Below are 21096 nucleotides of genomic sequence, written 5' to 3' on the forward strand. Positions count from 1 at the left end.
GCTGAGGCAGGAGAATCGCTTGAACCTAGGAGGTGGAGCTTGCAGTGAGCCTAGATTGTGACACTGTACTCCAGCCTGGGCAACAGAACAAGACTCTGTCTCAAAAAAAAATTTAGGCCGGGCAGGGTGGCTCACGCCTGTAATCCCAGGACTTTGGGAGGCCGAGACGGGTGGATCACGAGGTCAGGAGATGGAGACCATCCTGGCTAACACGGTGAAACCCCGTCTCTACTAAAAATTACAAAACATTAGCCGGGCGTGGTGGTGGGTGCCTGTAGTCCCAGCTACTTGGGAGGCTGAGGCAAGAGAATGGCGTGAACCCGGGAGGCAGAGCTTGCAGTGAGCCAAGATGGCGCCACTGCACTCCAGCCTGGGAGACAGAGCAAGACTCCGTCTCAAAAAACAAAACAAAACAAAACAAAATTTTAAACAAAAAAAAATTTGGCATTTTTTTCCTTCTCCCTTTAGGGACAAAGGATTCCCTTCTCATGATTATCCTAAGATTTAAGGTTATTCTCTTTGCCTCCCAGGGTGGATGGTGGCAGGTGCCCTTGCATTTACTTGATTCCTCTTTGATGAAGGCCTGAGGGCACCTCATTCCGCCAGTTTATCTTGCCACCTCAATGAATCGCTAGCTGTGAGTCAGGAATCCCTACACAATCCATTTAAATGACTGTGGCAGGGCCTCTTCCCCTGTGGAAGCTGAAGGTCTGGGCACGTCCGTCTCCGGTGAAATGCGAATGGGGCTCTGGGCACGCGGGGGAAGGCAGAGAACTCAAGAGGCAGAGAAAGAAGCTAATAACTAATTACACCGACTCCACAATTACGACTAACGTTGGGGGCGAACTCTTTGCTCTGAAAGTCATAAACATTCAGGTGAAACAAAGCTTCCATTTCCAATCGGACTAACTCTGGTATTAGCGTTGGCAGGGGCCGTGCAGGAGGGGCAGTGAGCAGTGGTGGCCGCGTTGCCAACAGAGGGTGAGGGAGCTGGGCGCGTGGTGCCGACGCCGAGGTCGCGAGCTGAAGAGCTTTAAAACCTCTCAAAACACGGAACTATCAATCAAGTAGGACCAGACGGTGCCCCTAGGGAAGGTCGCAGATTTAAGGCTGCGAGGACAAGGGCAAAGAAGTGCGAAGCGTTCGGGTGGACATTCCGGCCGGCCCAGCGCAGACGCCTGAGAGCGGTGCCCAGTGCCCAGCAGCCCCCGCAGGTCTCCGCCGCGCCCCCGCCACAGCGCCCAGGCGCCCGCAGGGCACAGGGATCCACACCAGCCGGAGACGGGCCCTTCACGCTGCTGCCTGTGATTGGTGGTCCTGATCCGGGGCGTGGCCCCAAGGGAGGCACTTAGCCCTACTGGGGATGCGCGCGCAGGCCCACGGCCTCTGCTCCGCCCCCAGCTGGCCTGTAATTGGCGCACTCGGTCCAAGGGGCGGGTGTTCAGGCGCGGGTGCGCGCGCAGCTGCCGCGGCCCTGCCTGGTGCGTCCGCTGTCACCGCCATGGCTGCCCCGTGTTTGCTGCGGCAAGGACGAGCCGGGGCGCTGAAGGTAAAGGAGGAGCCAGCCTCGGCTGGCTGCGCGGCCCGGAGCCTACGTAGGGGATGGGGTGAGGGGGCGCGGTGCTGGTCAGGCCCGGGCCTGTCCGCGACCTCTAGCTGTCCTGGTTGGGCCGCTGACCCCGCTCCCTGGGCCCAGGACTGACGGCCACGGGGCCAGGCCGGGTGTGGCCGGCGAGCGTCCCGCGGTTCCCCCAAGCCGGTCCGCCGCCGCCGCTGCCCGAGGCCCAGGCCGAGGCTGGCGTGCCCCGTGCCGACGGGCGCTCCCGAGGGCTGCATGCCTGGGCGGCAGACAGGGGTGGACGTTCCCAGGTGATGCTGCCGCGCCGCTGGGGTCAGCCGCTGTGCGGCCTCCCGCACGGCTTCTCTGAAGGACAGTGACTTCTCCATTTAGCCAAGAGAGGAAATGAGGGAACTTTCAGGGACCTGGTTAACCTGGTAACTTAACTGACCGCCGTTGAGAAGCCAGCTGACGTGACCTGACCTGTGAAAAGGAGGAGAAGGGCTTTCTTTTCTGCAAATAAAAAGCTAAGGCCAAGGCCGGGTGCGGGCACTTTGGGATTTTGCCTGTAATCCCAGTACTTTGGAAGGCCGAGCCAGGCGGATCGTTTGAGTTCAGGAGTCCGAGACCACCCTGGCCAACATGTCGAAACCCCGTCTCTAAAAAAATACAAAAAATTAGTCTGGCGTGGTGGGCATTCCTGTAATCCCAGGTACTCGGGAGGCTGAGGTGGGAGGATCCCATGAACCCGGGACGCAGAGGTTGCAGTGAGCCGAGATCATACCACTGCACTCCAGCCTGGGGGGCAGAATAAGTAAATAAATAAAATAAGGCTAAGACCACTTCACTGTCTTATAAATTTAAAAATGGCTGTTATTACAAAAGCAGTAACTATTCCCTGCAGAATATATACGTGTGTGTGTGTATATATATATATATATTTTTTTTTTTTTTTTGAGACAGAGCCTCACTCTGTCGCCAGGCCCAGGCTGGAGTGCAATGGCACCATCTCAACTCCCTGCAACTTCCACCCCCTGGGATTAAGCGACTCTCGTGCCTCAGCCTGCAGAATAATTTAAAAGTACAGATAGGGAAATTCATTGACAGTCCACCATTACTCCTTCAAGCATCTAGTTCCTAACGATTTTTATCAGCTTTTATATGTTCACATAAGCACATGTACTCATGCTTACAATCGTGAACATAAACGTTTTCATGTTTATATGTGCACATACAGGCACCTCTGTTCTGTATCCAGCATCTAGAACATTGTACTGTCTAGCACTTAATAGGCCTTAGTGAGTATATGCTGAGTGAGTTGGCATAATATAAAATATAACATTTATATTGTAGACACTTTTGAAGCAGTTTTTATATACCTATATCATTTTAATGGCCAGATAGTATTTCTTCTACTCTATTTTCTAACGATAAGAAAACATTTTACAGAAAGAAACATAGGGCCTGGTGGGTGGCTCACGCCTGTAATCCCAGCACTTTGGGAGGCCGAGACAGGTGGATCATTTGAGGTCAGGTGTTCGAGACCAGCCTGGCCAACGTGGTGAAACCCCGTCTCTACTAAAAATACAAAAAGAGCCGGGTGTGGTAGCTCACACCTGTAATCCCAGTACTTTGAGAAGCCGAGGTGGGTGGATCACCTGAGGCTAGGAGTTCGAGACCAACTTGATTAACATGGTGAAACCCTGTCTCTACTAAATACAAAAACTCGGCCGGGCATGGTGGTGCATGCCTGTAATCCCAGCTACTTGGGTGGCTGAGGTAGGAGAATTGCTTGAACCCGGGAGGCGGAGGTTGTAGTGAGCCGAGATTGTGCCACTGCGCTCCAGCCTGGGTGACAGAGCGAGACTCCGTCTCAAAAAACAAAATACAAAAACATTAGCCAGGCACGGTGGTGCACACCTGTAATCCCAGCTACTCGGGAGGCTGAGGCAAGAGAATCGCTGGAACTCAGGAGACGGAGGTTGCAGTGAGCTGAGATTGAGCCACTGCACTCCAGCCTGGGAGTCAGAGTGAGACCCTGTCTCCAAAAAAGGAAAAAAAAGAAACATAGTATTTTGTAGGTTAATAAATAATTGGAGACTACAAAAAAAAATGCACTGGAGAACGTCTGGTTGGAGTTTTATTAAACCAAATATTAATAGTGATTGTCCTTGAACTCGGGTGTTTTCTTGCAGCCTTTTTGTAGTTTACAAAATGTCCATAATATACATACATTATGAAAACTAATAACCATTAGAAGTATACCATGTGAATGTTTTGCACTTATATGTAGTGGTAATATGTAATATTCATACGCACGGTACCTACATGCATACAATCCCAGCACTTTGGTTTTTTTTTTTTTTTTTTTTTTCTGAGACAGAGTCTCGCTCTGTTGCCCAGGCTGGAGTGCAGTGGCACGATCTCAGCTCACTGCAACCTCCACCTCCTGAGTCTAAGCAATTCTCCTGCCTCAGCCTCTGGAGTACCTGAAACTACAGGCGTGCACCACCATGCCTGGCTAAATTTTTTTTTTTTTTTGAGACAGAGTCTCACTCTGTCACCCAGGCTGGAGTGCAGTGGCGCGATCTTGGCTCATTGCAAGCTTCACCTCCTGGGTTCATGCCATTCTCCTGCCTCAGCCTCCCAAGTAGCTGGGACTACAGGCACCCGCCACCATGTCCGGCTAATTTTTTGTATTTTTAGTAGAGACGGGGTTTCACCGTATTAGCCAGGATAGTCTCGATCTCCTGACCTCATGATCCACACGCCTCGGCCTCCCAAAGTACTGGGATTACAGGCGTGAGCCACCGTGCCCGGCCTTTTTTTTGTATTTCTAGTAGAGACGGGGTTGGCCAGGCTGGTCTCAGAACTCCTGACCTCAAGTGATCCGCCCACCTCAGCCTCCCAAAGTGCTGGGATGATTATAGGCGTGAGCCACCGCACCTGGCCAATCCCAGCACTTCGGGAGGCTGGGGCTTCAGGATCACTTGAGGCCAGGAGTTTGAGGAAGCCAGGAGTTTGAGACCAACCTGGGCAACATAGCCAGATCTCGTCTCTATAAAAAATAAAAAATATTAGCCAGGCATGGTGGTACGTGCCTGCAGTCCTAGGTATGTCAGAGAATCGCTTGGACTCAGGAGTTGGAGGCTGCAGTGAGCCATGATTGTGCCACTGCACTCCAGCCTGGGTGACTGAGGGAGACCCCTGACTCAAAAAAAAATATATATATATATTCATATATAGTACTAGCTATTATAATGGCATTACTCTAAATATCCATATTCATTAATTCTTTTGTCAGACTATGCTCCAGGAAGCCCAGGTGTTTCGAGGACTTGCTTCTACGGTTTCTTTGTCTGCGGAATCAGGGAAGAGTGAAAAGGGTCAGCCACACAATCCCAAGAAGCAAAGTCCACCAAAAAGTAAGATTTTGATGGTAGTCATAAGGGAAAGAGAATGCAAAAAGAAAACAGATTAGTCAGCCTTTGAAGCATGACTATGAGTTTTACTAGCTACATAATTTATGCTTCTTCCTTTTCAGCAGTGTCCGAATTATACGAGACACAAGATCTGTAACAGATTTTAGACCAATCATTTCAGTAATGTCATAGTCTTTGACTCAGCGTTTAGCCCTGAAATGGTTTTTCCTGATTTTCTAAATGCCAAACCCCAACCTGAAGTGAGTGATGCCTTGGGTAAAGGTTCTGTGGCATTTAGATGGCCCTGGCACAGTGAGGTTGCCAGAAAGCCACCTTACTTTCCATCCTCTGATGCTGAGTTGTTTTGTTTTGTTTTGTTTTGTTTCAGTATCTTTGAGACCCATCTGTGGTTTTCCAGGCTTTGCTTAATCCCAGTCCAGGACTACATCATTGTTTTATGACTGTAGAGACGGAGCTAACAGCAGGCACAGTTTTTTCCACTGTGACTCACATTGCTGATGCGTGATGTTGCCAGCTCCGTACACAGTCATTTTGACTTTCATCACCAGTTTTTGTACCTTTTTTTTTTCCCCTCCCTGAATACCAGTGCAGCTTATACTCACTGAAGGAGAATAAGGAATGCAACAGTGTATTTTAAATGCTTCTCTTCTGGGAATAATTTTATTTTCTACTCACTGCTCATTATTGATGATTGATTATGGTCCAGGTCCATTGCAGGTAGCCTTAATTGTTACGACCCTAGTTTACTCTTGAAAGAACATGTGTGCAGGCCGGGCACGGTGGCTCATGTCTGTAATCCCAGCACTTTGGGAGGCCTGAGGCAGGCGGATCACCTGAGGTCAGGAGTTCGAGACCAGCCTGGCCAACATGGCAAAGCCCGTCTCTACTTAAAATAGAAAAATTAGCTGGGCATGGGGGTGCGGGCCTGTAATCCCATCTATTCAGGAGGCTGAGGCAGGAGAATTGCTTGTACCCCAGAGGAGGAGTGAGCTGAGATCATACCACTGCCCTCCAGCCTGGGCGACAGAGTGAGACTCTGTCTCAAAAAAAGAAAACAAACAAACAAAAACCATGCAGCACAAACTGTTTCTAAATCTTTAATTTTTTTTTTTTTGAGACGGAGTCTCGCTCTGTCGCCCAGGCTGGAGTGCAGTGGCACGGTCTCGGCTCACTGCAACCTCCGCCTCCTGGGTTCAAGCGATTCTCCTGCCTCAGCCTCCTGAGCAGCTGGGACTACAGGCACATGCCACCACGTCTGGCTAATTTTTTGTATTTTAGTAGAGACAGGGTTTCACCATGTTAGCCAGGATGGTCTCAATCTCCTGACCTCATTATCCACCCGCCTCGGCCTCCCAAAGTGTTGGGATTACAGGCATGAGCCACTGCGCCCGGTCTAAATTCTTTTTTTTTTTTTGAGATGGAGTCCCGGTCTGTTGCCCAGGCTGGAGTGCAGTGGCGCAATCTCGGCTCACTACAACCTCCGCCTCCTGGGTTCACGCCATTCTCCTGCCTCAGCCTCCTGAGTAGCTGGGACTACAGGCGCCCACCACCATGCCCGGCTAATTTTTTACATTTTTAGTAGAGCCGGGGTTTCACCATGTTAGCCAGGATGGTCTTGATCTCCTGACCTTGTGATCCGCCCACCTTGGCCTCCCAGAGTGCTGAGATTACAGGCGTGAGCCACCGCGCCCGGCCCTAAATCTTTAATCATTATATGGGGTTGTAGAATGGTAATTGAGTTTGGTCTTATTTTCATCAATATACTATTTCCTCAGTTTGAATGTTTGAAAGTATTTAGATTCTTTTGTTTTCTTCCTCCTTGGTCTGTGCACAGAACACTGGTAAGTTTTTAAATATTTGTATTTATACAAAGAGAGTGCCAGCCCCTGACTGCCTCTCACAGTGTGTGGACTTGAGGCTTGGATTCCACGGGAATGTTATTTAGTTTTGTGCTATGATTCCTGCCTCGTTTTTCAATCATTGTTTTTTTCTCTTTTTCCTTTTATGTTATTTGTTGTAAGAGAGGGGCTCTGGCTCTCTCTTCCAGGCTGGAGTGCAGTGGCACAATCATAGCTCACTACAGCCTCAAACTCCTGAGCTCAAGCAATCCTCCCACCTCAGCCTCCTGAGTAGCTGAGACTACAGGCACATACCACCACGCCTGGCATATCCCTGGCATGTTTTGTTGTTGTTGTTTATTTTTTGAAACAGAGTCTTGCTGTGTCACCCAGGCTGGAGTACAGTGGCACAGTCATAACTCACTGCAGCCTCGACCTTCCAAGCTCAAGTGATCCCACCTCAGCCTCTAGAGTAGCCAGGACTACAGGTGCACACCATCACACCCTGGCTAATGTTTTAATTTTCCATAGAGATGAAGTCCCACTGTATTACCTAGACTGGTCTTGAATTCCTGGGCTCAAGCAATCTCCCTGCCTCAAACTCCCATAGTATTGGGATTACAGGCGTGAGCCACTGTGTCCAGCCTACCTGGCATGTTTTTGACATTCTCTAAATGTTTACTACCGAACAATTAGTTGAATTTCATTACTAACATTATCCTCTCCTTTGGTGAATTTTAGTCTGTGTCTGCAATCCTACATCATAGACTTATGAATTTGGATTAAATGGATTTTAAAATACCATGGCAGAGCCAAAGAGCCCCCTTTTTAGATACCTGCATCTGTATGTGAGTGGAAATGAAGTGCTTCATTCTGTGGCCATCTGGGGTGTGGTTTGGGGAGGGGAACACTGACCTGGGAGTGGGCCTTGGGCTCTCATGGAGCTTCTGCCACTGGCCTTGATGGGCCCTGCAGGCCTCTGAGCCTCAGTTCCTTTGTGCTTAAGCAGGATGATCATGCCAGCCTCACTGGGTGGTTCTGAGACTGGCTGCAGTGGGATACACATAGCTACTGTGCACACTGCAGAGAGCTTTCAGGTGGGAGGACAGTTTTCAGAACTAAGCTCATCAATACACAGAACAGTTGTATCTCGTAATTTTTTTTTTTTTTTTTTTTTGATTCGGGGTTTCGCTCTTTTCGCCCAGGCTGGAGTGCAATGGCGCGATCTCGGCTCACCACAACCTCTGCCTCCCTGATTCAAGCAATTCTCCTGCCTCAGCCTCCCAAGTACCTGGGATTACAGGCATGCGCCACCGTGCCTGGCTAATTTTTTGTTTTTTTTTTTTTTTTTTGCGATGAAGTCTCGCTCTGTCGCCAGGCTAGAGTGCAGTGGCAGGATCTCAGCTCACTGCAACCTCTGCCTCCTGGGTTCAAGCCATTCTCCTGCCCCATCCTCCCAAATAGCTGGGACTACAGGTGCCCGCCACCATACCCGGCAGATTTTTCTATTTTTAGTAGAGACGGGGTTTCACCATGTTGGCCAGGTTGGTCTCCATCTCTTGACCTCGTGATCTGCCCGCCTTGGCCTCCCAAAGTGCTGGGATTACAGGCGTGAGCCACCGCACCCGGCCATGTATCTCATAATTTTTAAAAGAATTCCTGTACAGGCTGGGCATGGGGGTTCACGCCTACCATCCCAGAACTTTGAGAAGCTGAGGCGGGAGGATCAGTTGAGTTCAGCAGTTTGAGACAAGCCAGAGCAACATAGTGAAAACCCATCTCTAGAAAAAACTTTAAAAAGTAGCTGGGTATGGTAGCATGCACCTGTGGTCCTAGTTACTCAGGAGGCTGAGGCGAGAGGATCATTTGAGCCCAGGAGGTCGAGGTTGCAGTGAATTATGATCGCACCACTGCACTCCATCCTGGGTGATAGAGTGAGACCCTGTCTCGACAAAAATACTGAGTCCGGGTGTGGTGGCTCACGCCTGTAATCCTAGCACTTTTGCAGGCCAAGGCGGGCCGATCACTTGAGGTCAGGAGTTCGAGAACAGCCTGGCCAATATGGTGAAACCCGCGTCTCTACTAAAAATACAAAAATTAGCTGGGCATGGTGGTGGGCGCCTGTAATCCCAGCCGCTCAGGAGGCTGAGGCAGGAGAATCGCTTGAACCCAGGAGGCAGAGGTTGCAACGAGCTGAGATTGTGCCATTGCACTGCTTCTTGGGCGTCGCAGCAAGACTCTATCTCAAAACAAACAAAAAATCCCTGTGCAAAAAAAAATAAATAATGCTTGTAAATGGACACGTGCAGGCCCATATTTTCCCCTGAAGTGTTGGTAGTTGGTTAGTGTAAGATACAGAGGAACTTTTCACCCTCCATGGCACATTGCCAGATCAAACCTTTCTCAGCCAGAAGTGGCTTTGGAAGCTCTAACAGAAGTTTCCTGTATGCAAGTGAGGGTACCCAAAGCTCTCATCCTTGGAGTCACATCTCTAGTCAGAGTGTCTGCCACAGGACGAGACCCTGGGGTGATGGGACATGGTGTGCCTTATTTCATCAGAGGTGTTCAGCTTTCCCCAGCACATGCGTTCTCCCTGAGGAAGGCTGCCAGCACAGATGTCAGGGGCTGGATGTTCTTGGAGGTGCACCTTGGGGAACTGCCGGGCTCTCTAGCTTGCTGCTTTCCTTGAATCCAGTACCCAGGCCTAATTTCGCAACAGTCAGTAATAAATTGTTGACTGAGTAATTTCTGTGTAGCTTTTTGAAGCATATGTCCAGAAGCCAAAGTTAATTATCCATTTGAAGTCCTTATTTCAGTTTTAAAAGTGAGGAATATCTGGAAATAGAAATTTCACGTATCCAGCCAGGCACAGTGGTTCACGCCTGTAATCCCAGCACTTTGGGAGGCTGAGGCGGGTGGATCATCTGAGGTCAGGAGTTCGAGACCAGCCTGACCAACATTGTGAAAGCCTGTATCTACTAAAAATACAAAAAAAATTTAGCCGGGCATGGTGGTGCATGACTGTAACCCCAGCTACTCGGGAGGCTGAGGCAGGAGAATTGCTTGAACCCAGGAGGTGGAGGTTGCAGTGAGCCAAGATCACGCCATTGCACTCTAGCCTGAGCCAAAAGAGTGAAACTCCATCTCAAAAAAAAAATTACCCAGGCGTGGTGGCACACAACTGTAGTACCAGCTACTCGGGAGGCTGAGGCAGGAAGATCACCTGAGTCCAGGAGGCGGAGGTTTCACTGAGCCGAGATTTGCACCACTGCACTCCAGCCTGGGTGACTGAGCTAGACTCCATCTCAAAAAAAAAAAAAAAAAAAAAAAGAAAACGAAATTTTATGTATCAAATTATAACAAGCAGTGCCAGGCACTGTTCTAAGCGCTTTTCCCATATCTCATCTTCCCCAGTCCTCAACAACGCAGGGAGTAGATGCTACTGTTATCCCCATGTCATAGACAAGGAAGTTGAGGTGTGGAGGGACTGAGCTGCCTGAGTCATGCAGTGTCTACACAGGTGTCAGCGGAGAAGCCTGGATTTGAACCCAGGCATTCTGGCAGTGCAGTTTATATTTTAATCACTGTGCTGTCTTCCTTCTGAAAATTCTTGATTCTCATGTGTTTATTTAAAAATAAAACGCCGGGCGCGGTGGCTCACGCCTGTAATTCCAGCATTTTGGGAGGCCAAGGTGGGCAGATCACTTAAGGTCGGGAGTTTGAGACCAGCCTGACCAACATGGAGAAACCCTGTCTCTACTAAAAATACAAAATTAGCTGGGTGTGGTGGCACATGCCTGTAATCCCAGCTACTCGGGAGGCTGAGGCAGGAGAATTGCTTGAACCTGGGAGGCAGAGGTTGCGGTGACTCGAGATTGCGCCATTGCACTCCAGCCTGGGCAACAAGAGTGAAACTCCATTTCAAAAGAAAAATTAGATAAATAAATAAATAAAATAAGTAAAAATTAAAAAAAACTTTTTATAGTGAAACACCTGTAGAAGTTTCCATTACCATATAAAATTTGAGTAACTTTATTCTCTAATGTAATGTTTAAATGCACCTCTGTTTCTGAATGTGCCTTGTTTCCAAAGTTAGTTTTGTGATATTTTGACAAGATGTGGAAGTATTTTAACGTTGCTAATCTATGTTTCACACCCTAACCCTTTTTACTTTTGATAGGGGGATCACTAAAAACTTGAAGGCCATGCCCTCGCTTTTCAACTAAGCAGAAAAGAGATTCAGGAAATTTGAGTTCTATTTTGAGAGGCGATAGGGAAGCAACAAGGCGAACTCCTGCTTTCACTAATTACTAGTACAGTATTTGTAAACCTTTATTTTACATAGTTTGTTATGGTCTCTGAGAGAAGAGAAACAGTCTCTGAAAGTCCCCATCTTAGGCTGTGAGATAGGCCTACACAGCTAGTCTTAGGTCGGTAGTTTTGGGTTTTATTATACAGTCATCCCTCAGTATCTGAGGGGAATTGGTTCTAGGCCACCCCTCCCACCAGGATTCCAAAATGTGCAGATGCTCAAGTCGCTGATATACAGTGATGCAGTATTTGCATATCACCTAAGTACATCCTCTTGTATACTTTAAATCGTCTGTAGATTACTTATAATACCTCATACAATATAAATGCCATGTAAATAGTTGTTGTATTGTTTAGGGAGTAATGTCAAGGAAAAAAGTTTGTACATGTTCAGTACCAAGGCAGATGATTTTCTGAACATTTTCCATCCTCATTTGGTTGCTTGGTGGGTTTCTATGGGACCTGTCTTAGGATGATTGCATTGAAGATACCATCAGTAATAAGTAATGTGTCATGAAATGTCTGTAATTTTGACTGAGTTTTAAGTTGTTTTGTTAAATAATATTCCTCTTTATGCCATTTCCTAGATGTAGTGGAACCAAAGGAGAGGGGCAAGCTCCTAGCCACCCAGACAGCAGCTGAATTGTCTAAAAACTTATCTTCACCCAGTTCTTACCCGCCGGCTGTGAATAAGGGCGGGAAGGTAGCTAGTCCCAGTCCCAGTGGCAGCGTGCTGTTCACAGATGAAGGGGTTCCAAAATTTTTGTCAAGAAAGACTTTGGTAGAGTTTCCACAGAAAGTTCTGTCTCCATTCAGAAAACAGGGCTCTGATTCAGAAGCTCGTCAGATGGGTCGGAAAGTGACGTCGCCTTCGTCTTCATCCTCGTCCAGCTCCTCTGATTCTGAATCTGATGATGAGGCTGATGTTTCAGAGGTCACTCCTCGAGTGGTGAGCAAAGGCAGAGGGGGGCTTCGAAAAACAGAGGCCTCTCATTCCTTTGAAAACAGAGCCCCCCGAGTTACAGTATCAGCAAAAGAGAAAACCTTGCTGCAGAAACCGCATGCAGACATCACTGATCCAGAGAAGCCCCACCAGCCAAAGAAGAAAGGGCCCCCTGCTAAGCCATCAGAAGGCAGGGAAGATGCGAGACCAAAAACCACAATGCCCAGATCTCAAGTAGATGAAGAGTTTTTGAAGCAAAGTTTAAAGGAAAAACAATTGCAGAAAACATTTAGATTAAATGAAATAGATAAAGAAAGCCAAAAGCCATTTGAAGTTAAAGGACCCTTACCTGTCCACACAAAATCAGGGTTGTCTGTGCCACCGAAGGGCAGCCGAGTGCCTGCTGCTCTGGCAGAAGAGGCCAGAGCAGAGGGGCAGCTGCAAGCCAGTCCTCCTGGGGCGGCAGAGGGGCATCTGGAAAAACCCGTGCCAGAGCCCCAGCGCAAGGCGGCCCCTCCCCTGCCCAGAAAGGAAACTTCAGGGACGCAGGGAATAGAAGGGCACCTGAAGGCTGGAGAGGCAATCGTGGAAGATCAGATACCACCAAGCGATTTGGAGACAGTTCCTGTTGAGAATAACCACGGTTTCCATGAAAAGACAGCAGCGCCGAAGCTTGAGGCCGAGGGCGAGGCTGTGGAAGATGCAGCTGCGCCAGGGGACGACCGAGGCGGCACACAGGGTATACCTTGACTCGCGCTCCCAAGTGCACCCTGTCCCTTAGGGTAGTGAGGCAAAAGAACTAATTTACATATGCTTGTAGAGCAGTGTTACAATTAATCAAATTCTGTACTAGAAATATGGCCTGTAACGCTGTCTCAGCCAGGCAGAAAAGTATGTCTTAATTATGGACAATCCACATCTTTATATTCAGAATCCCTAAAATATTTAATGTTCTTTTTTTTTTTTTTAGATGGAGTCTTGCTCTGTTGCCCAGGCTAGAGTGCAGTGGCATGATCTCTGCTCACTACAACTTCCATCTCAAGCAATTCCCCTGCCTCAGCCTCCCAAGTAGCTGAGATTACAGGCGCAGGCCACCACACCTGGCTAATTTTTTTGTATTTTTAGTAGAGACGGGGTTTCACCATGTTGGCCAGGCTGGTCTCGAACTCCTGATCTCAGGCAATCCACCTGCCTCGGCCTCCCAAAGTGCTGGGATTACAGGCGTGAGCAACCGCACCCTGCTTAACCTTCATCTTTTTTTTTTTTTTTTTTTTTTGAGACAGAATCTTGCTCCGTCACCAGGCTGGAGTGCAATAGTACGATCTTGGCTCACTGCAACCTCTGCCTCCCAGGTTCAAGCCATTCTCCTGCCTCAGCCTCCTGAGTAGCTGGGATTACAGGTGTCCACCACCATGCCCAGCTAATTTTTGTATTTTTAGTAGAGACGGGGTTTCACCATGTTGGCCAGGACGGTCTCAATCTCCTGACCTTATGATCAGCCTGCCTCGGCCTCCCAAAGTGCTGGGATTACAGGCCTGAGCCACCGCGCCCGGCCCCCAACCTTCATCTTAAAGAGTATGTCCTTGGCACTCTTGACTGTTTCTTAACCAGTATAATTTTTGAAAACTGGCAGCTTCACATTGTCACCACTGACTTTTGAAGGTGTCCAAGTGTTCATTGATGACCTTGTGGGGCATCTCACTAAGTGAAAAGGGGAGCCTCCGGTTTAACTTGCATAGGTGAAGAGCAGTAGCTAGTCACTTGGCGTGAGAGTCTTTGGGTAAACTAGGTGATTACTTTTAGCATCCTGTGCACAGGGCAGATTCACACTTCAGGAATTAAAGCAGTAAGTGTTGTACAGGGCAGCCGCTGCATACGCATCCTTTCCCCTGGACAGCATTTCCTTCTCCGGTTAACTGAAAACACATATGGGCTGCTTTACTCTTCTAGAAGAAATTTTATGAAGGGTTTTTTTTTTTGGCTTTTTTTTTTTTTGACATGGGTTTTGCTCTTGTTGCCCAGGCTGGAGTACAATGGCGCAATCTTGGCTCACTGTAACCTCCACCTCCTGGGTTCAAGTGATTCTCCAGCCTCAGCCTCCAGAGTAGCTGGGATTACAGGCATGTGGCACCATCCCCGGCTAATTTTTGTATTTTTAGTAGAGACAGGGTTTTACCATGTTGGCCAGGCTGGTCTCGAACTCCTGACCTTAGGTGATCCACCTGCCTCGGCCTCCCAAAGTGCTGGGATTACAGGCATGAGCCACCGTGCCTAGCGTATGAAGGCTTTTAAAGGCCAACAGTATTTATTCCTATTATGTTACCTTTTTTTTTTTTTTTTTTTTTTTGGAGATGGAGTCTCACTCTGTCACCCAGGCTGCAGTACAGTGGCACGATCTCGGCTCACTGCCAGCTCCACCTCCCAGGTACAAATGATTCTCCTGCCTCAGCCTCCTGAGTAGGTGCCACTACAGGTGCCTGCCACCACGCCTGGCTAATTATTGTATTTTTAGTAGAGACAGGGTTTTGCCATGTTGGTCAGGCTGGTCTCGAACTCCTGACCTCAGGTGATCCACCTGCCTCTGCCTCCCAAAGTGCTGGGATTTCAGGCGTGAGTCACTGCGCCCAGCTATGTTACCATTTTCTTGAGCACTAAACTTGATAAGATGCAATGTGCTTTAGGTGGGTCGTGGCAAACACGAAAAGGCAAGCTTCCGTTTTAGAATCCATGGCTCTTCTTGAAGACTTCTCTAAAATGCATGATCCCTAACAAGCGCGGCTCTGTCCTGTGTCTGCTCTCCATCCTCTGTGCCGCCGCCCCTTGCCTTATGTGCCTTACATGATGCCTTCTTGTTCTTGGTTCGTTATGCGACGGGATCTATGTGTTTCCCCCCTCTCCGTCTGCTCTTTGATCAGTACGCCAAGTGCCGGTGCTTGCCAGACTTCCCAGGCTTCAGGAACTGCATTTCCTGATGCTGCTGCTTTCACTCCTCCTGCTCTAAAATGGAGCAGGATTACACAACTCGCAGGAATAACACAACTCGCAGGATAAAAACAGAGTTGGGAGTTTTCAGATTGCAAACCTTTCTGAAGAGAAAGTTCTAATATTTCACGGATGTGTTGTTTCTTAAATATCTGCTGTGCGCATGCGCACAGCCCACCTTGCAGAGCCGTGTCTGTGTGGGGCCACGGTCTCACTAGGTAGTCCGTGCCCCAGTACTGGCCTTCCAGGTAGAGTGGTTTTAGATAAAGAGTTTTGTAACCCACGTCTTGGTCAGTTATCACCCTCCCTATAGTAACTAAAATATGTTCTGCTTTGAAGGTGTCCCTACACCACACCGAAGATACTCAGCTTGTGGAGATTGGAATGATGCCAGCTCTTTAAATAAGACATCATTTTTGCTTAACATAACTTAAAAATGAAAAACAGAGCCTTTGATATTAATTGAAATAGTGAGAAAATAAATGTATTTAGGTTATTTTTTTGTGGAGCATGAATGGAAGTTAAGACAGACCTAATAACCTGATTTCCAGAAATTGAGTCAGTACAAATCTTAACCCAAACATCAGCCTGTGTTCCCGTGCTGGTTTTGATTTTGCCGTTATGTTATATTGTGTGTCCTACTGCAGGAGACCAGTACTTCTTTTGCCTCAACCCCTACTTGTAGTTTAGAATTACCAAATGTTTAAATGCTGTGTTGTTGTTATTAGAATTTATCTAATTTTCTTGTATCAGAGATTCAGAAGGCTCCTTTAGTTTAAGCTTTTCAAAAAAAAAAATTTTTTTTTGACAGTCTTGCTCTGTCCCACAGGCTGGAGTGCAGTGATGTGATCTCAGCTCACTGCAACCTCCACCTCCCAGTCTCAAGCAATCCTCCCACTTCAGCCTCCTGAGTAGCTGGAGACTTACAGGTGTGCCACTATGCCCTGCTAATTTTTTTTTTTTTTTTTTTTTTGAGACAGAGTCTCACTTTGTCATCAGGCTGGAGTGCAGTGATGCAATCTCAGGTCATTGCAATCTCTGCCTCCTGGGTTCAAGCAATTCTTGTGCCTCAGCCTCCCGACATAGCTGGGATTACAGGAGTATGCCACCACACCTGCTAACTTTTGTAACTTTAGTGGAGACGGGGTTTCACCTTCTTGGCCAGGCTGCTCTCAAACTCCTGGCCTCAAGCAATCTGCCCACCTCAGCCTCTCAAAGTGCTGGGATTACAGGCGTGAGCCACTGCTCCTGGCCCCTAATTTTTTATTATTTGTAGAGACAGAGACTCACTGTTTTGCCCAGAATGATCTAGAACTCCTGAGCTCAAGCATTCCTCCCACCTCGGCCTCCCAAAGTGCTGGGATTATGGGCATGAGCCACCATGCCCAGCCCAGATTTCTAATAGAGGTAGATTTTATCATGCATCTCTAAGTTACCTGAAAGTCCTGCCATAATTGTTCTAGGCATTTTCAAACTTTTGAGAAACCTAGAAGTATACAAACTAAGATGTTAGGACACGTTGTATGGCCTGGCACGGTGGCTCACACCTGTAATCCCAGCACTTTGGGAGGTCGAGGCGGGCAGATCACTTGAGGTCAGGAGATCGAAACCACCCTGGCCAACATGGTGAAACCCCGTCTCTACTAAAAATACAAAAATTAGCCAGGCGTGGTGGCAGACGCCTGTAATCCCAGCTACTCGGGAGACTGAGGCAGGAGAATCACTTGAACCCGGGAGGTGGAGGTTGCAGTGGGCTGAGATCGCACCATTGCACTCCAGCCTAGGCAACAGAGCGAGACTCCATCTCAAAAAAAAAACACATTGTAATAACCATTCCATTTCTTAAATTGGTAAGGCTGTATGTTTTAGAATAAACTTCCAAGTAATATCTTTCTTTTTCTTTACTGTGGCTTTCGTAGGCTTTTCTTTTTTAATCAGACAATTCGTTCCTCACAGATAGGGTTGATGAAGAATGCTTGGTAGGTGAGCGCCTGTGTGTGAGCCGAGTCATTCATAAAGAGCTGTCCTTGTGCTGGTCTCATGGCCATTGTGTTTCCTCCACAGAGCCGGCCCCAGTGCCTGCTGAGCCGTTTGACAACACTACCTACAAGAACCTGCAGCATCATGACTACACCACGTACACCTTCTTAGACCTCAACCTCGAACTCTCAAAATTCAGGATGCCTCAGCCCTCCTCAGGCCGGGAGTCACCTCGACACTGAGGGCCCTTGGTGTGAAGATGAACCTTCCACCATCTTCGCTGCATCCTGGAGTGCAAAAATAAAATCCACTCAAGAGTCACAAAGCCCAGTGTGCATAATCGGTTTCACTTTTGCTTTTTTTTTTTTTTTTTTGAGACAGGGTCTCACTCTGTCACCCAGGCTGGAGTGCAGTGGCACATTCTCGGCTCACTGCAACTTCCGCCTCCCGGGTTCAAGTGATTCTCCCACCTCAGCCTCCCGAGTAAGTGGGACTACAGGTACTCACCACCAGGTCCAGCTGATTTTTGTATTTTTAGTAGAGACAGGGTTTCACCATGTTGGCCAGGCTGGTCTCGAACTCCTGACCTCAGATGATCTGCCCACCTCGGCCTCCCAAAGTGCTGGGATTACAGGCGTGAGCCACTGCGCCCGGCCACTTTCACACTTTTTACAGTGAGTGGTGAATTAGCAACGGTAATGCTGATTATCCGGCATATATTTTGGAATATCTACTATGTGCAAGGAATTTTTCTTAAACTCTAAGGTTATGGATCACTGGGCAAATCCATATAATTAGAGAATTTTAAGTGCTTTAGAGCGGTGTGATTCTACTGTGCTCAGCCTAGTCAATTTAGCATTAAACTGATTATCAGCTGAGTATCAATAATGTAATAGTGACTTATTTTTTATGAGAGTCAGTCCAGGCTGGAGTCCAGTGGCACAATCTCAACTCACTGCAACCTCAGCCTCCTGGGTTCAAGGGATTCTCCTGCCTCAGCCTCCTGAGTAGCTGGTACTACAGGCTCGCGCCACCATGCCTGGCTAATTTTTTTTGTATTTTTAGTAGAGATGGGGTTTCACCATTTTGGCCAGGCTGGTCTTAAACTCCTGACCTCATGATCTACCTGCCTCGGCCTCCCAAAATGCTGGGATTATAGGCGTGAGCCACTGCACCCAGCCAGTAATAGTGACTTCTAATCCTACAGCCCTGGTTTTTTAACATTAGAAACAGGAGCTTTGGCCAGGTGCAGTGGATAATTCCTGTAATCCCAGCGCTTTGGGAGGGCGAGGTGGGTGGAGCACCTGAGGTCAGGAGTTGAGACCAGCCTGGCCAACATAGTGAAACCCCATGTCTACTAAAGATACAAAAATTAGCCAGGCATGCTAGTGGGTACCTGTAATCCCAGCTACTCAGGAAGCTGAGGCAGGAGAATCATTTGAACCTGGGAGGTGGAGTTTGCAGTGAGCGAGATCGTGCCATTGTACTCCAGCCTGGGCAACAGGAGTGAAACTCAATCAAAAAAAAGGAACAGGAATTTTACTAATTTTAACTACTGCATTGCAAATGAAGTGTATTGCAGTATTTTACCATCAGAAAAGGAAGAGAATTGTTTTGTTTGCCTCTGTTAGATATTGCGGACATTTTCATTGGTGAGATTAGGAAGAGGTGAAGTTTCGTGCAGTACAGGGACAAAGTTGCTCCCAGCTGGCCACAGGCACTCAGTGAGCTATTTTACCTATTTAGGGTTTCTGGGTTGGCCAAGTAACCTTCCATCCCTTGTGATAACTTTAAGTCACACCTTTGGGGGCAGCGTGGGGGGCTCCTGTGCATCACATGAAGCACACTCCCCCAGCACTCTGCAGAGACAGACCCCCAGTCTGACTTAGAGAAAGTAACCAATGTAGGTGAGGGCCAGGGCACGGTGGCTTATGCCTGTAATCCCAGCACTTTGGGAAGCCAAGGCGGATGGATCACTTGAGGTCAGGAGTTTGAGACCAGCCTGGCCAACATCATGAAAAACCCCGTCTTTACTAAAAATACAAAAATTAGCCGACTGTGGTGGTGCGCGCCTGTAATCCCAGCTATTCAAGAGGCTGAGGCAGGAGAATCGCTTGAACCCGGGAGGCAGGGTTTGCAGTAAGCCGAGATCATGCCATTGCACTCCAGTCTGGGTGACAGCGTGAGACTGCATCTCAAAAAAAAAATTTTTTTAAAATATCAAAATTGGAAACTAGTATTGTGGTCATCTGCCTCAGATTGTGTTACTACACAGGAGACTTAGCAACTCAGCCAGATTCTTCTAAACACATTTATAATAAAAGTGGTAAAACTACATTACCAAAAAGAAAATAGTGAACTTACCTAAAATCCACTATGCTAAGCCAGCCTTTTTTTTTTTTTTTTTTTCTGAGACAGCCTCACTCTTGCCCGGAGCAGTGGTGCAATATCAGCTCACTGCAGCCTTGTCCTCCCCGGCCCAAGCAATCCTCCCATCTCAGCCCATTTTGTAGCTGGGACTGCAGGCACTGGCCACCATGCCCGCCTAATTTTTGTATTTTTTGTAGAGACGGGGTTCAAGAGATCTGCCTGCCTCGGCCCCCGTAAGTGCTGGGATTGCTGGCGTGAGCCCCCATGCCCAGCCATATTAACATCTTACAGGATTCCCCAGTGGTGGTGGTAGGTGTAACCATTTTAATGTACATACAACTTTTCTATCCTGCTATTTGCATTTTTTGGTTTTTCATTTAATAGTTCTCAAGCTGGGATCTGTGGAACTACTGTGATGGGCGGTGATGCTTTGGAAATGGAAATTCCCTTAATATTAAAATGAACATGAATATACTTTGATTTGCATATATTTTTAAGATAAAGCATGAGACTTACATAAAGTTCTTCCCTGGCTGGGCATGGTGGCTCATGCCTGTAATCCCTGCACTTTGGAAGGCTGAGGCGGATGGATCACCTGAGGTCGGGAGTTTGAGACCAGCCTGACTAACCTGATGAAACTCCCTCTCTACTAAAAATGGAAAATTAGCCAGGCGTGTTGGCGCACGCCTGTAATCCCAGCTACTCAAGAGGCTGAGGCAGGAAAATCACTTGAACCCAGGAGGCGGAGGTTGTGTGAGCAGAGATTGCACCATTGCACTCCAGCCTGGGCAACGAGCAAAACTCCGTCTCAAAAAAATAAATAAATAAAGTTCTTCCCTTAGAACTAGTCCTGTTGGGCTAGTCTTTCTGGGATTTTGGTTTACTCTCCTCCACTCATTCGAAGGGCTTAAAACCCAATAGCCAGCACCAAGCACAGTTCTGCATTTTGTAGCTATCATTGCAGATGACTTCTTGATAGTCCATCTGGTGGCAATACAGTGGCCACCCACGGGGCCATTGTTTGAGTCTATGTGATTTTCCATGTTCTGTTGGAGGCTGGGCGCGGTGGCTCACGCCTGTAATCCCAACACTTTGGGAGGCTGAGGTGGGCGGATCACGAGGTCAGGAGATCGAGACCATCCTGGCTAACACGGTGAAACCCCATCTCCACTAAAAATACAAAAAATTAGCCGGGCGTGGTGGCGGGCGCCTGTAGTCCCAGCTGCTCAGGAGGCTGAGGCAGGAGAATGGTGTGAACCCGGGAAGCGGAGCTTGCAGTGAGCCAAGATTGCGCCACGGCACTCCAGCCTGGGTGACAGGGCAAGACTCCGTCTCAAAAAAAAAAAAGAAAAGTGCTGTCGGAAATAGCAGTGTGGATGGGACTTATTCTGTGTGTGGAATTTTTTCCTTAAGGTGGATTTCCAAAAACGGATGTGATAAATCACAGAAAATGAGCATTACTGCTGCTTTCATTCCTGTTACATTTTTTGTTTGTTTTTTGGTTTTTTGAGACAGAGTTTTGCTCTTGTTGCCCAGGCTGGAGTGCAATGCCGCAATCTCGGCTCACTGCAACCTCCGCCTCCTGGGTTCAAGCAATTCTCCTGCCTCAGTCTACTGAGTATCTGGGATTACAGGTCCCCGCCACCACGCCTGGCTAATTTTTGTATTTTT

General features: G+C 48.0%; 1 protein-coding gene across 2 annotated transcripts; it reads left to right on the forward strand.

Moving 5' to 3' along the window:
* The first annotated feature begins 1423 nt into the window (after window positions 1-1423).
* On the forward strand, window positions 1424-17940 carry NDUFV3 (NADH:ubiquinone oxidoreductase subunit V3). 2 transcript variants are annotated; one of them, XM_054468412.2, is made up of 4 exons: window positions 1426-1549; window positions 4863-4983; window positions 11738-12832; window positions 17140-17940. In XM_054468412.2, the coding sequence occupies exons 1-4, from the start codon at window positions 1502-1504 to the stop codon at window positions 17295-17297; spliced, it is 1422 nt and encodes a 473-aa protein (XP_054324387.1). In that variant the 5' UTR covers window positions 1426-1501; the 3' UTR covers window positions 17298-17940. The 2 variants fall into 2 exon arrangements, with proteins under 2 accessions (XP_054324388.1, XP_054324387.1); XM_054468413.2 differs by lacking the exon at window positions 11738-12832 and having other exon boundaries at window positions 1424-1549.
* Window positions 17941-21096: the final 3156 nt, after the last annotated feature.

This window comes from Pongo pygmaeus, chromosome 22 (genome assembly GCF_028885625.2).
Source record: "Pongo pygmaeus isolate AG05252 chromosome 22, NHGRI_mPonPyg2-v2.0_pri, whole genome shotgun sequence".
In the NCBI taxonomy this organism is placed as follows: domain Eukaryota; kingdom Metazoa; phylum Chordata; class Mammalia; order Primates; family Hominidae; genus Pongo; species Pongo pygmaeus.